Source organism: Lethenteron reissneri, chromosome 27 (genome assembly GCF_015708825.2).
Source record: "Lethenteron reissneri isolate LAM-NWPU_2019-01 chromosome 27, ASM1570882v1, whole genome shotgun sequence".
In the NCBI taxonomy this organism is placed as follows: domain Eukaryota; kingdom Metazoa; phylum Chordata; class Hyperoartia; order Petromyzontiformes; family Petromyzontidae; genus Lethenteron; species Lethenteron reissneri.
Window position 1 is genome coordinate 15444565 of NC_083805.1, and position 21700 is coordinate 15466264.

At 47.3% G+C, this 21700-nt stretch overlaps 1 protein-coding gene across 1 annotated transcript; it reads left to right on the forward strand.

Moving 5' to 3' along the window:
* Positions 1-7183: 7183 nt before the first annotated feature.
* Positions 7184-20129, forward strand: ACBD6 (acyl-CoA binding domain containing 6). Its single transcript, XM_061561576.1, has 8 exons — positions 7184-7372; positions 9289-9353; positions 10707-10803; positions 11884-11963; positions 12875-12980; positions 13904-13993; positions 16808-16838; positions 17414-20129. Exons 1-8 carry the CDS (start codon positions 7238-7240, stop codon positions 17554-17556), a joined length of 747 nt encoding a protein of 248 aa, XP_061417560.1. The 5' UTR covers positions 7184-7237; the 3' UTR covers positions 17557-20129.
* Positions 20130-21700: the final 1571 nt, after the last annotated feature.

Below are 21700 nucleotides of genomic sequence, written 5' to 3' on the forward strand. Positions count from 1 at the left end.
TTCAACTCACCCCCCCAATTTCAACTCACCACCTTGGATTTCAACTCCCCCCCCCAATTTCAACTCACCACCTTGAATTTCAACTCACCCCCCCCCCAATTTCAACTCACCACCTTGGATTTCAACTCCCCCCCCCAATTTCAACTCACCACCTTGAATTTCAACCCCCCCCCCCAATTTCAACTCACCACCTTGAATTTCAACTCACCCCCCCAATTTCAATTCACCCCCTTGAATTTCAACTCACCCTCTTGAATTTCAACTCCCCCCCCCAATTTCAACTCACCACCTTGGATTTCAACACCCCCCCCCCCCCCAATTTCAACTCACCACCTTGAATTTCAACTCCCCCCCCCAATTTCAACTCACCCCCTTGAATTTCAACTCCCCCCCCCAATTTCAACTCACCACCTTGAATTTCAACTCCCCCCCCCCCAATTTCAACTCACCACCTTGAATTTCAACTTCCCCCTCCCCCCAATTTCAACTCACCACCTTGAATTTCAACTCCCCCCCCCCCCAATTTCAACTCACCACCTTGAATTTCAACTCACCCCCCCCCCCCCTTCAATTTAAACTCACCACCTTGAATTTCAACTCACCCTCCCCCCAATTTCAACTCACCACCTTGAATTTCAACTCACCCCCCCCCCAATTTCAACTCACCACCTTGAATTTCAACTCACCCCCCCCCCCTTCAATTTCAACCCACCACCTTGAATTTCAACTCCCCCCCCCCCCCCAATTTCAACTCACCCCCCCAAATTTCAATTCACCCCCTTGAATTTCAACTCACCCCCTTGAATTTCAACTCACCCCCCCCCCCCAATTTCAACTCACCCCCTTGAATTTCAACTCACCCCCTTGAATTTCAACTCCCCCCCCCCCCCAATTTCAACTCACCCCTTGAATTTCAACTCACCCCCTTGAATTTCAACTCACCCCCTTGAATTTCAACTCACCCCCCCAATTTCAACTCACCCCCCCCCCCCCCAATTTCAACTCACCCCTTGAATTTCAACTCACCCCCTTGAATTTCAACTCACCCCCTTGAATTTCAACTCACCCCCCCCCCCCAATTTCAACTCACCCCCCCCCCCCCAATTTCAACTCACCCCTTGAATTTCAACTCACCCCCTTGAATTTCAACTCCCCCCCTTGAATTTCAACTCCCCCCCCCCCCCCCAATTTCAACTCACCCCCCCCCCCAATTTCAACTCACCACCTTGAATTTCAACTCACCCCCTTCAATTACAACTCACCCCCCCCCCCCCAATTTCAACTCACCCCCTTGAATTTCAACTCACCCCCTTGAATTTCAACTCACCCCCCCCCAATTTCAACTCACCCATTGAATTTCAACTCACCCCCTTGAATTTCAACTCCCCCCCCCAATTTCAACTCACCCCCCCCCAATTTCAACTCACCCCTTGAATTTCAACTCACCCCCTTGAATTTCAACTCACCCCCCCCCCCAATTTCAACTCACCCCCCCCCAATTTCAACTCACCCCCCCCCCCCAATTTCAACTCACCCCTTGAATTTCAACTCACCCCCTTGAATTTCAACTCACCCCCCCCCCAATTTCAACTCACCCCCTTGAATTTCAACTCACCCCCCCAATTTCAACTCACCCCTTGAATTTCAACTCACCCCCTTGAATTTCAACTCACCCCCCCCCCCAATTTCAACTCACCACCTTGAATTTCAACTCACCCCCCCAATTTCAACTCACCCCCTTGAATTTCAACTCACCCCTTGAATTTCAACTCACCCCCCCCCCCAATTTCAACTCACCCCCTTGAATTTCAACTCACCCCCCTCAATTTCAACTCACCCCCTTGAATTTCAACTCACCCCCCTCAATTTCAACTCACCCCCTTGAATTTCAACTCACCCCCTTGAATTTCAACTCACCCCTTGAATTTCAATTCACCCCCCCCCACCCAATTTCAACTCACCCCCTTGAATTTCAACTCACCCCCCCCCACCCAATTTCAACTCACCCCTTGAATTTCAACTCACCCCCCCAATTTCAACTCACCCCCTTGAATTTCAACTCACCCCTTGAATTTCAATTCACCCCCCCCCACCCAATTTCAACTCACCCCCTTGAATTTCAACTCACCCCCCCAATTTCAACTCACCCCCTTGAATTTCAACTCACCCCTTGAATTTCAATTCACCCCCCCCACCCAATTTCAACTCACCCCTTGAATTTCAACTCACCCCCCCAATTTCAACTCACCCCCTTGAATTCAACTCACCCCTTGAATTTCAATTCACCCCCCCCCACCCAATTTCAACTCACCCCCTTGAATTTCAACTCCCCCCCCCACCCAATTTCAACTCACCCCCTTGAATTTCAACTCACCCCCCCAATTTCAACTCACCACCTTGAATTTCAACTCCCCCCCCCCTCCCAATTTCAACTCACCACCTTGAATTTCAACTCACCACCTTTAATTTCAACTCCCCCCCCCCCCCCCCCCCCAATTTCACCTCACCCCCTTGAATTTCAACCCCCCCCCCCCTCCCAATTTCAACTCACCCCCTTGAATTTCAACTCCCCCCCCCCCCTCCCAATTTCAACTCACCACCTTGAATTTCAACTCACCACCTTTAATTTCAACTCCCCCCCCCCCCTCCCAATTTCAACTCACCCCCTTGAATTTCAACTCCCCCCCCCCCCTCCCAATTTCAACTCACCACCTTGAATTTCAACTCCCCCCCCCCCTCCCAATTTCAACTCACCCCCTTGAATTTCAACTCCCCCCCCCCCTCCCAATTTCAACTCACCCCCTTGAATTTCAACTCCCCCCCCCCCCCTCCCAATTTCAACTCACCACCTTTAATTTCAACTCCCCCCCCCCCCTCCCAATTTCAACTCACCCCCTTGAATTTCAACTCACCCCTTGAATTTCAATTCACCCCCCCCCCACCCAATTTCAACTCACCCCCTTGAATTTCAACTCCCCCCCCCCACCCAATTTCAACTCACCCCCTTGAATTTCAACTCACCCCCCCAATTTCAACTCACCACCTTGAATTTCAACTCCCCCCCCCCTCCCAATTTCAACTCACCACCTTGAATTTCAACTCACCACCTTTAATTTCAACTCCCCCCCCCCCCCTCCCAATTTCAACTCACCCCCTTGAATTTCAACTCCCCCCCCCCCCTCCCAATTTCAACTCACCACCTTGAATTTCAATTCCCCCCCCCCCCCCCTCCCAATTTCAACTCACCACCTTGAATTTCAACTCCCCCCCCCCCTCCCAATTTCAACTCACCACCTTGAATTTCAATTCCCCCCCCCCCTCCCAATTTCAACTCACCACCTTGAATTCAATTCCCCCCCCCCCTCCCAATTTCAACTCACCACCTTGAATTTCAATTCCCCCCCCCCCCTCCCAATTTCAACTCACCACCTTGAATTTCAATTCCCCCCCCCCCCCCTCCCAATTTCAACTCACCACCTTGAATTTCAACTCACCCCCCCCCCCCAATTTCAACTCACCACCTTGAATTTCAACTCCCCCCCCCCCCCCAATTTCAACTCACCACCTTGAATTTCAATTCCCCCCCCCCCCTCCCAATTTCAACTCACCACCTTGAATTTCAACTCACCCCCCCCCAATTTCAACTCACCACCTTGAATTTCAACTCCCCCCCCCCTCCCAATTTCAACTCACCACCTTGAATTTCAATTCCCCCCCCCCCTCCCAATTTCAACTCACCACCTTGAATTTCAACTCCCCCCCCCCCCCCCCAATTTCAACTCACCACCTTGAATTTCAATTCCCCCCCCCCCCCCCCCAATTTCAACTCACCACCTTGAATTTCAACTCCCCCCCCCCCCCAATTTCAACTCACCACCTTGAATTTCAATTCCCCCCCCCCCCCCCAATTTCAACTCACCACCTTGAATTTCAACTCCCCCCCCCCTCCCAATTTCAACTCACCACCTTGAATTTCAATTCCCCCCCCCCCTCCCAATTTCAACTCACCACCTTGAATTTCAATTCCCCCCCCCCTCCCAATTTCAACTCACCACCTTGAATTTCAATTCCCCCCCCCTCCCAATTTCAACTCACCACCTTGAATTTCAACTCCCCCCCCCCCCCCTCCCAATTTCAACTCACCACCTTGAATTTCAATTCCCCCCCCCTCCCAATTTCAACTCACCACCTTGAATTTCAACTCCCCCCCCCCTCCCAATTTCAACTCACCACCTTGAATTTCAACTCCCCCCCCCCCCCCCCAATTTCAACTCACCACCTTGAATTTCAATTCCCCCCCCCCCCCCAATTTCAACTCACCACCTTGAATTTCAACTCCCCCCCCCCCCCCAATTTTCAACTCACCAACACTTGAATTTCAACTCCCCCCCCCCCCCCCCACCCCAATTTCAACTCACTCCCCTTGAATTTCAAACTCACCCCCCCAATTTCAACTCACCACCAAAAATGAATAATGAATTCACTCCCCCCCCCTCGCCAATTTCAACTCACCAACCTGAATTTCAACTCACCACCTTGGTGTAATTTCAACTCCCCCCCCCCCCTCCCAATTTCAACTCACCCCCATTGAATTTCAACTCCCCCCCCCCCTCCAATTTCAACTCACGCACCTTGAATTTCAATTCCCCCCCCCCCCTCCGCAATGTCAACTCACCACCTGAAATTTCAACTCCCCCCCCCCCTTCCCAATTTCAACTCACCACCTGGAATTTCACATTCCCCCCCCCCCTCCAAAGTTTCAACTCACCACCTTGAATTCATCACCACCTTAATGTCAACTCCCCCCCCCCTCCAATTTCAACTCATCCACCTTGAATTCAACTTCCCCCCCCACCCTCCCAATTGTCAAAACGCACCACCTTGAATTTCATTCCCCACCCCCCATTCTCCCATGTCAACTCAACACACCTTGAATTTCAATCCCCCCCCCCCTCCCAATTTCAACTCACCACCTTGAATTTCAACTCACCCCCCCCCCCCCAATTTCAACTCACCACCTTGAATTTCAACTCCCCCCCCCCCCAATTTCAACTCACCACCTTGAATTTCAATTCCCCCCCCCCCCTCCCAATTTCAACTCACCACCTTGAATTTCAACCACCCCCCCCCCAATTTCAACTCACCACCTTGAATTTCAACTCCCCCCACCCTCCCAATTTCAACTCACCACCTTGAATTTCAATTCCACCCCCCCTCCCAATTTCAACTCACCACCTTGAATTTCAACTCCCCCCCCCCCCCCCAATTTCAACTCACCACCTTGAATTTCAATTCCCCCCCCCCCCCCCCAATTCAACTCACCACCTTGAATTTCAACTCCCCCCCCCCCCCCAATTTCAACTCACCACCTTGAATTTCAATTCCCCCCCCCCCCCACCCAATTTCAACTCACCACCTTGAATTTCAACTCCCCCCCCCCCCTCCCAATTTCAACTCACCACCTTGAATTTCAATTCCCCCCCCCCTCCCAATTTCAACTCACCACCTTGAATTTCAATTCCCCCCCCCCTCCCAATTTCAACTCACCACCTTGAATTTCAATTCCCCCCCCCCTCCCAATTTCAACTCACCACCTTGAATTTCAACTCCCCCCCCCCCCTCCCAATTTCAACTCACCACCTTGAATTTCAATTCCCCCCCCTCCCAATTTCAACTCACCACCTTGAATTTCACTCCCCCCCTCCCAATTTCAACTCACCACCTTGAATTTCAACTCCCCCCCCCCCCCCCCCAATTCAACTCACCACCTTGAATTTCAATTCCCCCCCCCCCCCAATTGTCAACTCACCCACCTTGAATTTCAACTCCCCCCCCCCCCCCAATTTCAACTCACCACCTTTAATTTCAACTCCCCCCCCCCCACCCAATTTCAACTCACCCCCTTGAATTTCAACTCACCCCCCCAATTTCAACTCACCACCTTGAATTTCAACTCCCCCCCCCCTCCCAATTTCAACTCACCACCTTGAATTTCAACTCACCACCTTTAATTTCAACTCCCCCCCCCCCCTCCCAATTTCAACTCACCCCCTTGAATTTCAACTCCCCCCCCCCCCCTCCCAATTTCAACTCACCACCTTGAATTTCAATTCCCCCCCCCCCCTCCCAATTTCAACTCACCACCTTGAATTTCAACTCCCCCCCCCCTCCCAATTTCAACTCACCACCTTGAATTTCAATTCCCCCCCCCCCCCCCTCCCAATTTCAACTCACCACCTTGAATTTCAACTCACCACCTTTAATTTCAACTCCCCCCCCCCCCCTCCCAATTTCAACTCACCCCCTTGAATTTCAACTCCCCCCCCCCCCCTCCCAATTTCAACTCACCACCTTGAATTTCAATTCCCCCCCCCCCCTCCCAATTTCAACTCACCACCTTGAATTTCAACTCCCCCCCCCCTCCCAATTTCAACTCACCACCTTGAATTTCAACTCCCCCCCCCCCCCCCCCCAATTTCAACTCACCACCTTGGAATTTCAATTCCCCCCCCCCCCCCTAATTTCAACTCACCACTTGATTTCAAACTCACCGCGCCCCCCCCCCCAATTTCAACTCAACCACCATATGAATTTCCATGTCCCCCCCCCCCCCTTGATCCCCCCCCCTCCCAATTTCAACTCACCACCTTGAAATTTCACCCCCCCCCCCCCCCCCCCCCCAATTCAACTCACCACCTGGAATTTCAATTCCCCCCCCCCCCCCTAAATTTCACTCACCACCTTGAATTTCACTCCCCCCCCCCCACCCCAATGTCACTCACACAACACAAATAGATAATTCAATTCCTCCCCCCCCCCCCTTTACTCCCCCCCCCCCAGTTCAACTCACCACCTTGATTTCCAAATCCCCCCCCCCCCCCCACTTTCAACTCACCCCTTGATTTCAACATCCCCCCCCCCCCACCACCCATTCAACTCACCACCCTTTGAAATTTCAACCTCCCCCCCCCCCCCCCCCCCCAATTTCAACTCACCACCTTGAATTCCGGCTTAGACGACGATCCCGGCGAGGAAGAGGCCCCCCACCCCCCACCCCCCCATCCCCCCCACCCCCCACCCCCCTCCCCAGCTCGCGACAGCTTTGCTGCGACACCTCGTTTCACGACACACCCTCGTTTTACGACACACCCTAGTTTCACATCGCATCCTTTGGCGCCCTCCGCTGCTTTACGGCAAGGTGGCTAGGTGGGTGGGGGCGGTCTGGCGACGTTTCGCGATGGCAGACGCTGGCGAGCCCGGCACCTCCGCGTCGCTCCGCTCCCGCTTCGATGGGGCCGCCTCGCGGGTCTCCGTGCTGGCGTCCAGCCTGCCCAGGGACGCGCTTCTGCAGCTGTACGCGCGGTACAAGCAGGTGAGCGCCGTCGTCCTCCGCCGAGCGCCACTGCGATGCAACGCAGGTCGCCGAGTCGGGGGGAGATAGGCCCGCGTTTCCTAGTTTCCTGGCCGCAGCCTGTATCCTAGGCCCCCCGCTGAGGAGAGGAGGGGGTGAGATATGCCCGCGTTTCCTAGTTTCTTGGCCGCAGCCTGTAGCCTAGGCCCCCCGCTGAGGAGAGGAGGGGGGGGGGGGGATAGGCCCGTGTTCCCTAGTTTCTTGGCCGCAGCCTGTAGCCTAGGCCCCCCGCTGAGGGGAGGCCGCGACGGGCTAGTGGCGGGGTTCGAGTGAGAGGGGACCCGATGAGGTGGGGGGCTCAGGCGTAGCTGCCTCGACTGGTGAAAGGCAGCGGAGGTGGGTGGCACAGTGGGGAGCGCAAGGGTGGTGCGTGTGTGCCAGTCATCTCGTCGACCCACGGCCACCCACACCTCTGGGTCTCTTTCCCGGTGATCTTCCCGCAGCGAAGCCGCTCCGCGCTTCACCCGTGGGCCGCGAGGTGCACCTAGCCTGGCACGAGCGCCGTGACGAATAGCGGCCGATTTTGTGAAGTTAAATCTCAATCAGAATGTTTATTTAATACTGGAGGCATCCGATGAGCTATGAAGCAATCCTCCCCCCCCCCCACGGATGTCCATTAGGGGCAGGTCAGAACGTTCCAACATCAAAAAATACAAAAACACGAGTCCAAAGTATAGGAATGGTAAACAAGTCACTTAATATTATACACATAAAACTAAGCTATTTTTCTTCAATTACCAGGTAAAGCCCACTGCTACTCGCTTCTTATTCAGAAGCGACCTGGCCACAAAGGATAGCTCAACGAAGTGGCTTATGTGAAATAATACTAAAGCGTTAGTCATTGTGGGGTATATAGGATGTCGTACGATATAAGGTTGACGTGACTTTTACCGAAAGAACCAAAGAGCATAATCGTGTCGTTTTCAAAATATAATTATTGTTGCTCATGTTATCTCATCTGCTGACAAACAAAAAACAAAACCGAGCATTTAAACTTGTAAATAGCTATGCTTCTTTAAATGTGTGCTTTGAAAAATGTGTGTGTTTTTTTTCTGAATAATTAACGGCATAAGCCATTCTTGCGCATGGTTGGAGCCATTCAGTACTGTCATTTGTGGCCAGGTCGCTTGTGAAAAGGAGCTGTATAACGGAGTGAGCCTTAACTTGTAAATATGCTGGAGCTAAATGCCACTTTATCGAGGCCTGCTGGCCACGAGAGGGCTTCACGAGAGAGAGTGTAGATCTGCTATTCCCCCGTTGAAGGAATAGCAGACCAAAGTACAGGGGATTCTTATATGGTACATAGTTTTGGCTGCATGGACAAAATCGCATTACTGTGGCTTGTGTTTAATATATCTCTGTGGGTCTCAATGTGTCTATTGGTTTATTCTTTGGTCCATAGTTTTTTCCACAGTTGCACTCCTAATTTTACAACGGCATAGTTACATAAAACGTCATTTTAGCATTATGTATGTGATGGACACAATGTGCATTATAAACGTTATGTAGAAAGTTATTATTTGTAAGGCTTAAGGTAGGGTTATATTGAGTGAACTACAGCAAACTACAAAACAAGAAGATACAAATGTTACCTATAATTACAAAATTAATGGGAAATCAAGATTAATGGGAAACTGACATTGGGATGATCGCGATATTGTGAGATTTGATATTGTATCGTGAAAAATTTATTACGACAACTCCTGTAAATCACCAAGTCACTATGTTCACAGTTGGTGTATTCTTAGTCTGAGTAAACAAGAGCGTTTGGAAATCAGTAGGACATATTGGAATATGAATTTTGTTTGTGGCGTGCGCCCTGCAGGAGTGTTGTATGATATTAATATAGCACTCTCCTCTTGCGTGCGTGTCACCAGGCTTCCATTGGCAAATGCAACACAACTAAGCCAGGCTTGTTTGACTTTGAAGGCAAGCAAAAATGGTAAGCTTCTCACTTTATTTATGAGTTGCTGTGTGCCGGGTGATAGATTTATCCATTCATTTCTTGACTGGTTCGCCTGCATCCAGAGCAGTAATACAATTATGTTGATTGCGTAATGATGCATCGATTCATCAGCTCGTAATACCTGCATTACATTACATGTGTAGGAATGTTTTTCAACTCATATAATGTATATAGTAAATAATGGTTTCACATGGCCTCTACAGCCACAATTGTCCGATGTATTCACCACGATATCAACATAATTGATTCTTGAATAGAATTGTGACATAGAATATTTACAGTTCATTGAATCGATGGGGGAATGCATGTACACCTGTAGTGTGGCGAGATGTTAACTACCTCGCCTGGTATACAGGAGGAGGAGTTTGCATGTTCTCCCCGTGATTGCGTGAATTATTCCATCCACATTTGGAAACGTGTTTAGAGTATTTGGCTGCTGTACATTTCCACATGATAAGCCACTTCTTTGATCTATCATTTGTGGCCAGGTCGCTTCTGAAAAAGAGCTATATAGCTCAGTGGGCCTTACCTGGTAATATAAAAAAGATTTTATTAGTTTTAGTAAAAACATTTTATATTACAGAGCTCTGGAGATTTCATCGAACATTTTGAGTTACACGGATACATTGTCCGCAGACATCGAATGATGATATTTCAATGATGTCAGCAGGTGTCGCACAAGTGCACAACCACTGCAGTAATTGCGAAGCATCATAAGACGAATTTGTTCATTCATGGTCAGGGCATGCATGAAGGTGTCCGCTCTGAGTGGGCAGGCAGTGCCTTGAGGGAAATTTGAATGGCCCACGAGAAAACTGCTTACAGATTAACTTTATTCATAATCAACGTTTTTGGGTTTAGATCGCGTTTATTTATAAATGTGTCGTAACCCTCCACCACCCGACACGGCCAATCAGTAAAAAAAGTGTCACGTTGACAAAAGACAAATAGTTCACTGCTTTAGCCCACCGGTGTGTTGAAGCCACAACATTTACAATTTGAGTACGACGTTTCGCTGGTAATTGCAACCAGCATCATCGGGCAATTCGCCAGAATGGTGATGTTCTCCTGTGTCTCCCGTTCTTATATAGAGCAGAACTTATATAGAGCAGAAATGTCCACGTGATAAGCTACTTGGTTGAACTGTAATTTGTGGTCAGGTCACTTCTGAAAAAGAGTTACATGGCTCAATAAAACAAGTTTAGTTATTGTTTAATAGATTCTAGCAACATTTTAGCACTTATTTTGGGTGAAGAAACAATCCATGCTGTTTGCATATAAATGAACCTTAGTGTGTGCACATTTATGTACCTGTGTGTTGTGTTTTAGGGAGGCATGGAATGCACTGGGAGCCATGTCAAAAGAGCAGGCTATGACTGAATATCTCGCTCTAGTCAATAAACTGGATCCCCAGTGGTCGGAGCAGGTGAGTAAGCTTGTATGTGTGCTCTAGCCTAGAATATGGTATATGTTGCATGGCATACGTGTATTCGTATTTGTCTGCACATTCAAAAATGATGTTAAAATATAACAGAAATCATCTGGCCCTTATTGTCACAAGCTGTCATGTTAATCAATTGTGTCTATGGTGGTCTAATTGTCATTTACAATTGTTACCACAGTCAGTTGTTTAAAGCCCCTTCTATAAATGAGCTACAGTGTGCATCTTGTGTCATATCTGTGCTCGCACATACTGGCTACTAGTTTTAGTCAGCTACGCGTAGCAATGCAATGTATATCGTGTGACCAGTAATTTAATGAGGCACCTGCAGTGTACGTGGAGGACAGAAGTTAACTAACAATGACATTTTAAAGTGATAAAAAAATCACCAACAATAAATAGCCTTATAATTACATCTTGATAGCATGAAACCTTGACTCTCTTTTGAAACTTGCTTAGATAAGACTGGCTGATGGGTGGGCTCAGAGATGGGCAGTTTTTGTTAAAAAGCAAGAATAGTAAATAAGGGCTCAGGGCAGAGGTGGGACAAAGTCATTGTTATGCAAGTCCAAGTCGAGTCTCAAGTCATCAAATTCATGACTCGAGTCTGACTCGAGTCCAAGTCACATGACTCGAGTCCACACCTCAGAGGTGGGACAAAGTCATTGTTATGCAAGTCCAAGTCGAGTCTCAAGTCATCAAATTCATGACTCGAGTCTGACTCGAGTCCAAGTCACATGACTCGAGTCCACACCTCTGGCTCAGGGAGTCAACTTTTTCAAGGGAGACCTGGATAGATAAATCTGACCCTAAGTAGGCTTTCAGAGTACAGGCGTTAAGCCTATTGGCTGTCTTTTAAATGGAATAGGATCATCATTTTCTCTTTTTCCTGTCTATGATGTGACTGGGCCTGTCGAATGAGCGTGGAATTACCACCACTGGCACAGGTCGTAGACACACATGAAGTGCCTCCTCCCCACATGAACTCGAGTGGGGAACTGCTGACTCGTGTGACTCGCATGAATGCTGCTGACCTTGGATGTGTGCCTCTCTCACCCCGCACAGGTGAATTTGGAAGGGAACCGCAAAGTCACCTCGGGCTTTGGCCCCGTTATGAGCTCACTCTACAAGGAGGAGATCATCAGGTGGGTGTTGATGGTAGACGGCGGTGGTAACTGCCTTTCAGGGAGCGGTCGTGTCGTGGTCCGTGAGCCGTTTTACAATTCCGTTGTCCCATGTTCATTCCTAGCACTTTGACACCAACGACAAAGTAGGCATTCGAACCTGGCCTGTGGCTCACCTCGGTTGACGCAAACTAAAATGTGTAATATTATGTTCACTAATGTGAATAGGAGCGCTAGCAGTGAGCAAAGGCTGCTTTGTGTGGGCGGTGCTGGTCATACCTCCTTTGGTGTTATTTACTGACCTATATAGGTGCTCTAAAACAATGAAAAGCAAGCAAATGAGCTATAAGACTACACTGAACATCTTAAGAACTGTGCGTGTTCAGTACAGCTTCATATGCTTGCGAGACTTGGACGTAAAAGAGACTGACAGAGGTAAGATATTGGCACTCGAAATGTAATGCGACAGAAATATACTTAATATAAGCTGAACCCAAAGAGTGACCAATGTAGAAGTAAAAAAAGGGTTCTGCATAGAAGAAGACCTGATGATGCAGGCAGTGATGAGAAGAAAACTCGCACTATTTGGACACACGTGTAGGATGGACAACAACAGAAACATTAAAAGTGTTGTTCGGAAAAATGGAAGTAACAGGAAAGGGAGGAAGACCTAATAGAGAATGGCTTCTTGATGACAACATAACAGATTGGTGCCAGAAAGATGTGGCACTACTTGAGCATATTGGCACAAGACAGAGGAAGGTGGAAACAAATGACGACATGTGCAGTGGACATCAACGGGCTATCTGCCCATGGATTGTGATGATGGAAACAGCATGTGCCCCCACCAGTTGGTATGACCATTATTTTTTTTATGAAGGAATCTCTCGTGAAAGCTCATTGTGTGGTTCTGATTGTATAAACGTGTGCAGGGAGGAGGACAAGACTGTGTTTGATCATTGCAAAGATAATGAGGTTAACCGACTGGCAGCAGCCCTCAAGCAAGATGCCTTTGACATAAACCAGCGAGATGAGGAGGTACCTGTGTGTGTGTGTGTGCACCTCCGATTAGCACAGTTGGCTACGTTCGGTGTGAACGAAGTTCTACATACATACACGTAATAATGATACACCTATACAGAATGCAGGCTTGTGTAATTGTGTGTGCGAGCTGTGTTCGTGTGTGGTAGCTCACTACGATAAGATCCTCATGATTTTAGTGGCAACAGCTATATTTGAAGCATTGCTTAGGACCAAATCACCTGGAATGTGCTTGATCTTGTCAGATCTGAGAAGCTGAGCAGAGTTTGAGCCTGGATAAAGCTTGAATGGGCAAACACCTTTGCGTAACGGACTGTTATCGATTGATGAAATTCGTGGTGGGAAGCGAGAGGGCAGAGCAGCGAAATGCATTGTTGTACTGCCCTCCTATGCTCCCATGTCTGCTCCCGGCCTTCACCGACCTGTACCTACCATCATGGTGAAGTACTACGTGTTGTGGTTCTCATCCAGTGGCAGATTGACAGGAGGGTACATGTCCATTTGAAGCATTGTCAGTTGGTTAATTTGCCCTGCCGTGCAGTGTGCTTTGTTAAACTAGTACTCAAATGTGGCTTCTGTGGGACTGGCTGCACCAGCCACTCGTACATTGCTGGCCCATAATCAATAACACCCTTTATAGCCAGATAAGGATCCATGAAGAAATGACATGCTTTAAAAAAATTGTGAAATTCAACATAAGCATTGTGTTGACCACACCACCCCAATCGTGAGCCATGCTAGTGCTTACTAACAGCACTTGAATCCGTTTATGAGCTATAAGGGATAATAATTTTCTCTCTATGTGCGTGCTTTATCATAATGATTGTGCACGGCATAAGCAGGGCATTCATTTCGCAGTGGATTGACAAAGGGCTATAAGTTAGTCATCGTCTTTGTGTGTGTAACTTGCGTTTGTGCAGGGACGCACACTGCTCCACTGGGCCTGTGATCGCGGGCACCTTGAGACGGTGGAACTTCTGTTGAAGCGTGGCGCAAATGTCAACTCGCAGGTATTACCGGCCGATGTGCACATGTTGGGATGGTTGGTGGAGCAGCTATGCTGGCTATGTTGGCAGTATGGCAAGTGTGGGCTAGGTTCCATCTGTCCCATCTGTATGGGATAGAGTGTTGCCCCCTTGCGCAGGGGTGGGTTTTCTTCCAGTGCTCTGGTTTCTGCCCTCATGTGTAAACACTCACCGTGATTAATTGGCTGAAAACATTTTAATGTGCGCCTCCGTGTTTGCGCATTGTGCAGTGTTATGTGATGCACGATATAAAAACTCAACATTTTTATTGATGTATGCCAGTGTGGTAGGTGGAAGTATGCCAGTGTGTTTGTATATTAACGATCTGTGTGTGGCATCCTAAACTGATCTTGGCCTCTATTCGGTTGACTCAACCTTAAATAAGTACTTGGTACAGCATGTGAGCATCATAACTGGGGATATCTGCAGTGAGGTATGGTGTTGGCTACACCACCACCACCGTGTGTGTCATTCCAGTCTTAATGGGTGCTCACTAACAACACGTGCCCCTGTGGTGTACAAGGATAAACGGTGGATCCTTGCAATTCTGCTGCTGTGTTCATCATGATAAGTGAATGGTGGAGCTGGCTGCATAGATTTGTTTGGCGGTTGATGGCGTCATTAATTTTGGTTATTGTTGGTGTTGGTGTAATTTTATGTGGTAGCACAGATGAAATATCCCGCTAAAAAACGTACAACATTTAGTGAAGTGAGCGCCGTGGTGGCGAGATGTTAACTACCTTGCCTGGTCTACAAGAGGTCGTGGGTTTGATCCTGACTGACACCTGTATATTTGGAGTTTGCATGTTCTCCCTGTGATCTCATGGATTTTTCTCCAGGTCCTCCAGTTTTTCCCTCCACATTTCGAAACATGCATTTAGAGTATTTGGCTGCTATACATTTCCACGTGATAAACCACTTGTTGGGCTGTCATTTGTGGCCCAGGTCGCTTCTGAAAAAGAGCTATATAGCTCAGTGGCCCTTACCTGCTAAAATCAAAAGAATAACTAGTTAATACCACTGGTACCTACACCAATTACCAGTCCTGGTGGTGCACACCTGTAAACCAGCAAGGCTGGTGGATGAATACAATACAATTTGTCTAAAATGCAGCCACATCTCAAGACACTGCACGGACTCGTGGCCATATGTATTATGTAGTGAAACGTAGACAAAGACTGAGATCCCCTGTATAGCCTCAACAGACTGTTGGGGCAAGTGCTGTTAGCAAGCATCTATGAATGCTGGCACGGTACACTAGGAGGTAGGTGGCCAGCACCGCGCCTTTGACCGCCTTTGTCTCCCAGTGGTGATGATTTTTATACACGGCATCAGGTCCTCATTTGAGGCTGAGTCGACCTATGGGAGGCCCAGGAGCGATTACAATCATCGTCACTGGTGTTGGCCATGAGCGGAAATCGAACTCGGATCACCGGGTTCACAGGACAGCACACTAACCGCTACATCTAAACGGAGATTCAAACACACCATTGATTGCTGTAAAACTCCTAACTTGTAGAGATGCGAGGTGGCCAGGAGATGGCAGTACATCAAACGGATGGATTTGTGACCCATTTATGGATGTTTTTTGTCTGCTTTGGAAGCATAATTTTTCTCCTGGTACTGTGGTATCCTGAAGATCATTTTTTAAAATGAAAAATAAGTTGCCCAACACCCAAGTGCTGACCCCCTCCCGAGAGATATTGAGGCTTTCCTGGGTTTAACTGCTTTTTGTGTTGAGTTGGTTGTTCTTCCTCCGCACCTACGATTGGCACGGTTGGCGATGTACGGTGTGCAAGAAGTTCAACATACATACGTCAATAAACCATTACTGGGCATGCGACAAATTGCTATGCTCACAATTCGATGAATCGTGTTGATTGAGGATCACATTGTGATTCAATAATTATTTTATTAGCTGTGGTGGGGTATCGAAAGCCTCTTTTGGCTGCAGGGTTTACATGAACCAGTTGCGTCATGGAATCAGAAATAATTGATATTTACACGCACGATGCCTCTGTTCATATAATAAATATCATTTGTGAATTGATGCATTGCTAATTATTGCTTGATCACATTACCATCATGTGTTTGTTCATCCAGTCTAGCTCTGAAAATAATGTATGATAATGGACATTTGACATGGAGCGGAAACTCTCTATCAAGCCTTGTAGTATTGACTGAGAGGCATATTGAAATGACCGCAGTGTTTGTCTTGTTTGGAAGCAGGTTGTGGATTTTTCGATTTAAAGCTTTCGTGACTGCAGGGATTCATCTTCTTGGTTCTTTCGGTAAAGTCACGTAGAAGGGAAGTAATAAAATAATAAAAATAAAACATAATAAAATAAAATAATTCTCACGACGTTTCGGCTACAACGCAAGCAGCCGTCTTCAGGTGAAGAATGAGACAATGCCAAGCCAGGAGCTTATATATAAGCTGCGTTGGAGGTGGATCCTGCATAATGCATGGGCATAATATGACTTTGAAACCCCCCCGCCCACCTCCTACGCATTTTCCATGAATATGCTAAATTCCTCTTCATATGCACATTCTTTTGTTAAGGCGCTCTTTCTTCCACCTCCAACGCAGCTTATATATAAGCTCCTAGCTTGGCATTGTCTCATTCTTCACCTGAAGACGGCTGCTTGCGTTGTAGCCGAAACGTCGTGAGAATTATTTTATTTTATTATGTTTTATTTTTATTATTTTATTACTTCCCTTCTACGTGACTCTACCGAAAGAACCAAGAAGACAGGTTGTGGATGTTTAATGGCCTAAACCTGTGTGATTTGTGGCAGGACGATGAGGGACAGACAGCTCTGCATTATGGTGAGTTGTCACACATGGATAGAGACATAGATGTACACACACCTACCTGGCACGCATGCACACTCACACTGCATTTACTGGATAATGCACCCTCGAGCACATTTGTATCCACTGATACGTCATTTCCCTAAAATTGTAAGGTTCCCAGATAAAAAAAAAATCTTTTCTGGCTTGATTCAGCCCATCATCATTCTGGGGGTCGAAAAAAACGAACACCACCTTGTCGGAAAGGCTTCATAGAGTCACCGGCTCCATCTCCAGTAATGGAAAATGTCCACCACTGGCTTCCTGCTGTTAAGCGAGATGAGTATTGAGTGGGGAAACACGTTTATTTTTGATGACACGTAATTAACCTTACACTTGCGTATGCATTTCATGTCGTGTTAGTACCGCGCACTTTGAGCTGTGCACATTTTCGGTGCACACTCGAACCCTTCTGTCTCCCATTTATTTCGCTTGCACACACAGAGCAGCCACCTGTAGATTCCTCGAGCCTCATGCTGTACCTGAACATGCGTCAGCTAACGACATGCCCTGTATGCCTCCTTCCCTGCCCCCTTGCTCAATGGGACAAGCGTGTGGCTGCGACTTCCCAGCCACCGTTCGTCTCCTCCTGGCATTTGGTGCTGACCCATCGATCCCCGACTCGGAGGGGACGCTACCCTCCCAGCTGGCCGACACCGCGCAAACCGCACAGGCCCTCACGCAGACAGGATAGCACTGCCCACACTCACTCACTGCAGGCTCCCTCAACACGGTAATCAACGCTACTCTTCTCGCACCACAGACGTGCTCGCTTTGGATGGCAGATGCCTGATTGGGCTGGCACCATTCGCGTGTTCACGCAGACTCCCACTAGCACCACAGGCCGTGTTTGTATGACCAGTTTTGAGTAGGTTGAGCGTGGATACTGCTGTCATTCTTCGTTTAATTTGTATCCTTTATCCACCTTGATTAGACCTAGTTTATAAGTGTAGAGAGTTGATGGTCCTCAGCCTGGTCACCAATGGTCACTTAATTTGGAATATTTAAGTTTTGATTAATATAAACATCACCGGTATGGCAAAACACTCTTGCGAGCTATACAGCATTGCAACTTGTGACTTGGCAGGAAGATTCGTGATGTCACGTTCCAGTGCCATTCTCGGACAATATGTAATGTTACACTGCTCGCTGTGAGAGTTTTTGAAAGGTCATTGCTTTTCTCAAGAGCGCAATGGCTGTAAACATCAAACGGAATTCATGGGAGAGAAAGAACCTCGGCATCGGTGGCTGGGCTTGTCACCTGCTCCGTAACCCAAGTGGTTTAAAGTTCCATTTCGTCTAGTTTATTAGTCTCTTGTTATGTTTCATTTTTTATCTAAGCTGTTCTGAGTTTCAAACTATTATTACAAGTGCGCAGCACATTACCCACCTGTAGCCAACAAGGAGGTGGGGTTTGTTTTTTCCAGTCATACAACTTAAAACAAAGATACCCCGTATAGCCTAAACGGACTGTTGGGGCAAGTGCTGGTAGCGAGTAGCACCTATGAAGGCCAGAACGGCACACAAGGGGGTGGGTGGCCAGCACCACGCCTGACCGCCTTTGTCTCTCTAGTGGCGATATTTACGCATCGCACCAGATATTCATTTGAGGCTGAGTCGACCTAGGGGATGCCCAGGACCGATTCAGATAATCATCACTGGTGTCGGCCGTGAGCGGGAATGGAACTTGGGGGACGTCGGGTTTGTAGCGCAGCACACTAACCGCTACACTACCGCTCCCCACAATACAAACTAAACACACACCCACATGCATATGTAAACACTTATACACACTTTTGTATATAATTACACTCTAGGGCACAATCACGGCACAGTCACGTAAATAGTACAAAGATTAAGATCCTCCTCATAGCCTTTAACACAATGCTGGGATGGCGCTGTTAATAACATTCACAGCCCTTTGCCAATCCACTGCTAGATGAAAACCTCCAAAGGTCACGTCAGCCATTGGGTTTGATTGATCATACTTCACCACATTGATCATTGCGAGTTGGTGAAGGGAGGCCCGAAACTGATGTAGATTTCACTACAAACTGACGTTAGCTGTGGCTGGGAATATGAACTCGGGCCACTGGGCTCATAGCACAATGCATTAACCACTGTGCCGCCACTCCCCACAAACAATGCAAATATATACATACACACACACAATACAAACGTATAGACAATACACTTCTACACATTCATACATAAACACACATTTTAAACGTTCGCAAGTAGTTTTGCACAAGCATCGCTCCGACGCGTAAATATTCACGTGCAAAATCACACTCTCATACGATCAGTGGTCACAACGTAAATGTAGAAGTGCCGGTGTGAAACCTATTCATCCTCAACCCAATGTTTGACTGCCCTCTCCCCTCTGCGGAGACATCGTAGAATAGGAACCGTTCTGAAATGTACTGGTAGAAAGGACTGGTGTTTTGAGATGTTCCGGTATATTTCCACCACTGTTTCCGATAACATATACACTTAAACCCACATACACACAGAGTGACACGCGGTGTAGAAAAACATAAACACGCGTACAAAATAGAGGGAGGCCGTGCAAGTTTATAAACACGGCTCTGGTCCTCTTTACATGCCGACCACTTAAAACTGGTCATGGAAATAAAATGTTTGTATGTATGAAGCAGGCTTTATGCACTTACATGCATGTACACAGCAAGTCCTCGTTTATCGCACTAGTCATATATGCGGTTCTGAAAAGTGCAGCATTTAGCGAAAACGGCATTCAGTGAAAACTATTCCCCCATAAATGGAGCGATAACATTTGGCCAGATACAATGGATGCACACACAACGCGAAAGCGGGACCAATAGCTGAGGGTATGGACCGACGTGTTACCGTATCTTTCCACGTAGCGTATCACTGCACCGCTCAGCCACACAGCCTCGCATAGCCATCCACACACTTTACCGGTCACAGCGAATACTTACAAATGAGCGCTTACACACAAGTCTACTCCCCCAACCCTGTGATGTACATATATTTCAGTGACGTATTAATATAGCTCCAATGACAGCAGGATATTGATGATTGAAAAATAAAATGTGTACTCATTCGGCCCATCATTGTTTTTGCGACTGTGACATTAATTTATTTCCTTAATTTAATTATTTTTAATTGCATGCCGTTCACAATTCTCTTTGGAACGATTAACACGAGGTCACCAGTCCAAAGAACGTGTGGTGTATAAATGGGTACGTTATGCAAGCCGTTTTAATAAAAAAACAAATACACAAGGATGAGGCACTCATGTTGTATACGATGCAGTCTTGTGTTTTTAAGACTTTCGTAATGCGTTTCTCTATTAATTTTCACATATCCATGTATGTAACTCACCGCGGGTGCAGCTCCCATTTGGAAGGTCCCAAGAGTTCAACGAAGCCATCGTCACTGCGCTCGATACAATTCTTGCAATGTGGGAAGCGAAAATTGGTCATCGTCTGCTGGAGGAGAGTTTGATCACCCCTGCCATGGAAAGTGTGGAATGTCTGCCACTCACGGGAGCCACGTGTTTCTCTCAGAATCGTGAATATTTATACACTGCAGAAATCCGATGAGCTGTGAAGCTCTTTCACACGTCCGATGGGGGGTCAGAAAGTCACAACAACAACATACAATACAAAAAAAACTATAGGAATGCAAATTGTAGGAAAAGTAATCGACACACTAAATAAATACGTGAAATAGATCATGTAAATTCAAATTGCAAAAGTACACCAATTCTCAAGCTTGTGCAAAGCAGCAAACAAGCTATGATGTTTCGATTTAAAGCTTTCGTGACTGCAGGGATTCATATTCTTGGTTCTTTCGGTAAAGAACCAAGAAGAAGCTATGATGTGTCAACATCAGCATTGTGCCGGTCACACCAAAGTATAGGAAAGAAATAAATCACTAAAAATAAGCTAAACTTTATATTTATTCGACCAGCTAAAGGTCACTGAGCTATAAGACGAAACTATGTTTTACTAAATTATATTTTTCCATGTAAGGCCCACTGAGCAATATAGCTGTTTTTCAGAAGCGACCTGGTCACAAATGACAGCTCAACGAAGTGGATTATGTTTAAGTTTAATCAGCCAAATACTCTAAATGTATGATTTTAAATGTGGAGGGGTAACACCGGAGGACTTGGAGAAAAACCAATGTGACCACGGGGAGAACATGCTAACTCCAAATATACAGCAGGCGTCAGGGTCGGTATCGAACCCATGCACTCCTGCATACCAGGCGAGGTAGTTAACATCTCGCCACTGAGCACTGCCCGTCCGTCATGAACAGGGAAACATTTGGACTTTGCACTGGCTGCATATGTTATACATCTGCTGGAACGATTCCTTGGCTCAGTGGTAGCGTGCACGTGCAAATAGGAGGAAGGGTTGGCGAATCACGCAGAGATGGAGTGTGCATGAGAAACCTACCCTGATATGAGGCAGTACAGCAAGTAGGTTGCTAGTGTTGTACACGTGTGGCGTTTGCACAGCTAATTCTGCGCAGACGTGGGTTTTATTTAGTCATGGCCGTTTCCTACCTTGCAAAGAGTCGGACAGGAATTGGTAAAAAAAAAGAAGACTGAACAAATTAATATGATCATACTGTATGCACATTTTCCTCATTTACTGCTTACGCAATCCTATACCCAGGGTCGGTTGTATCATCCTGGAATGAGCTAAGGACAAGAGCCTGGTTATGATCTGAGGAAGGTTCTGTTCATCACTGTAAAAACCTCACAGCCGGAATTTGGGGAAAATGGGAAGGCCATGACTGAAATAAAACATTTGCGAGGCCATGACTGAAATAAAACATTTGCG

Excerpts from the sequence above, each read along its gene's own strand:
- ACBD6 (XM_061561576.1), top strand. The coding sequence starts at position 7,238 with ATGGCAGACGCTGGCGAGCCCGGCACCTCCGCGTCGCTCCGCTCCCGC. Across the intron at positions 11,964-12,874 it reads TACAAGGAGGAGATCATCAG|GGAGGAGGACAAGACTGTGT; the intron begins GTGGGTGTTGAT and ends AAACGTGTGCAG. Across the intron at positions 16,839-17,413 it reads ACAGACAGCTCTGCATTATG|CGTGTGGCTGCGACTTCCCA; the intron begins GTGAGTTGTCAC and ends CAATGGGACAAG.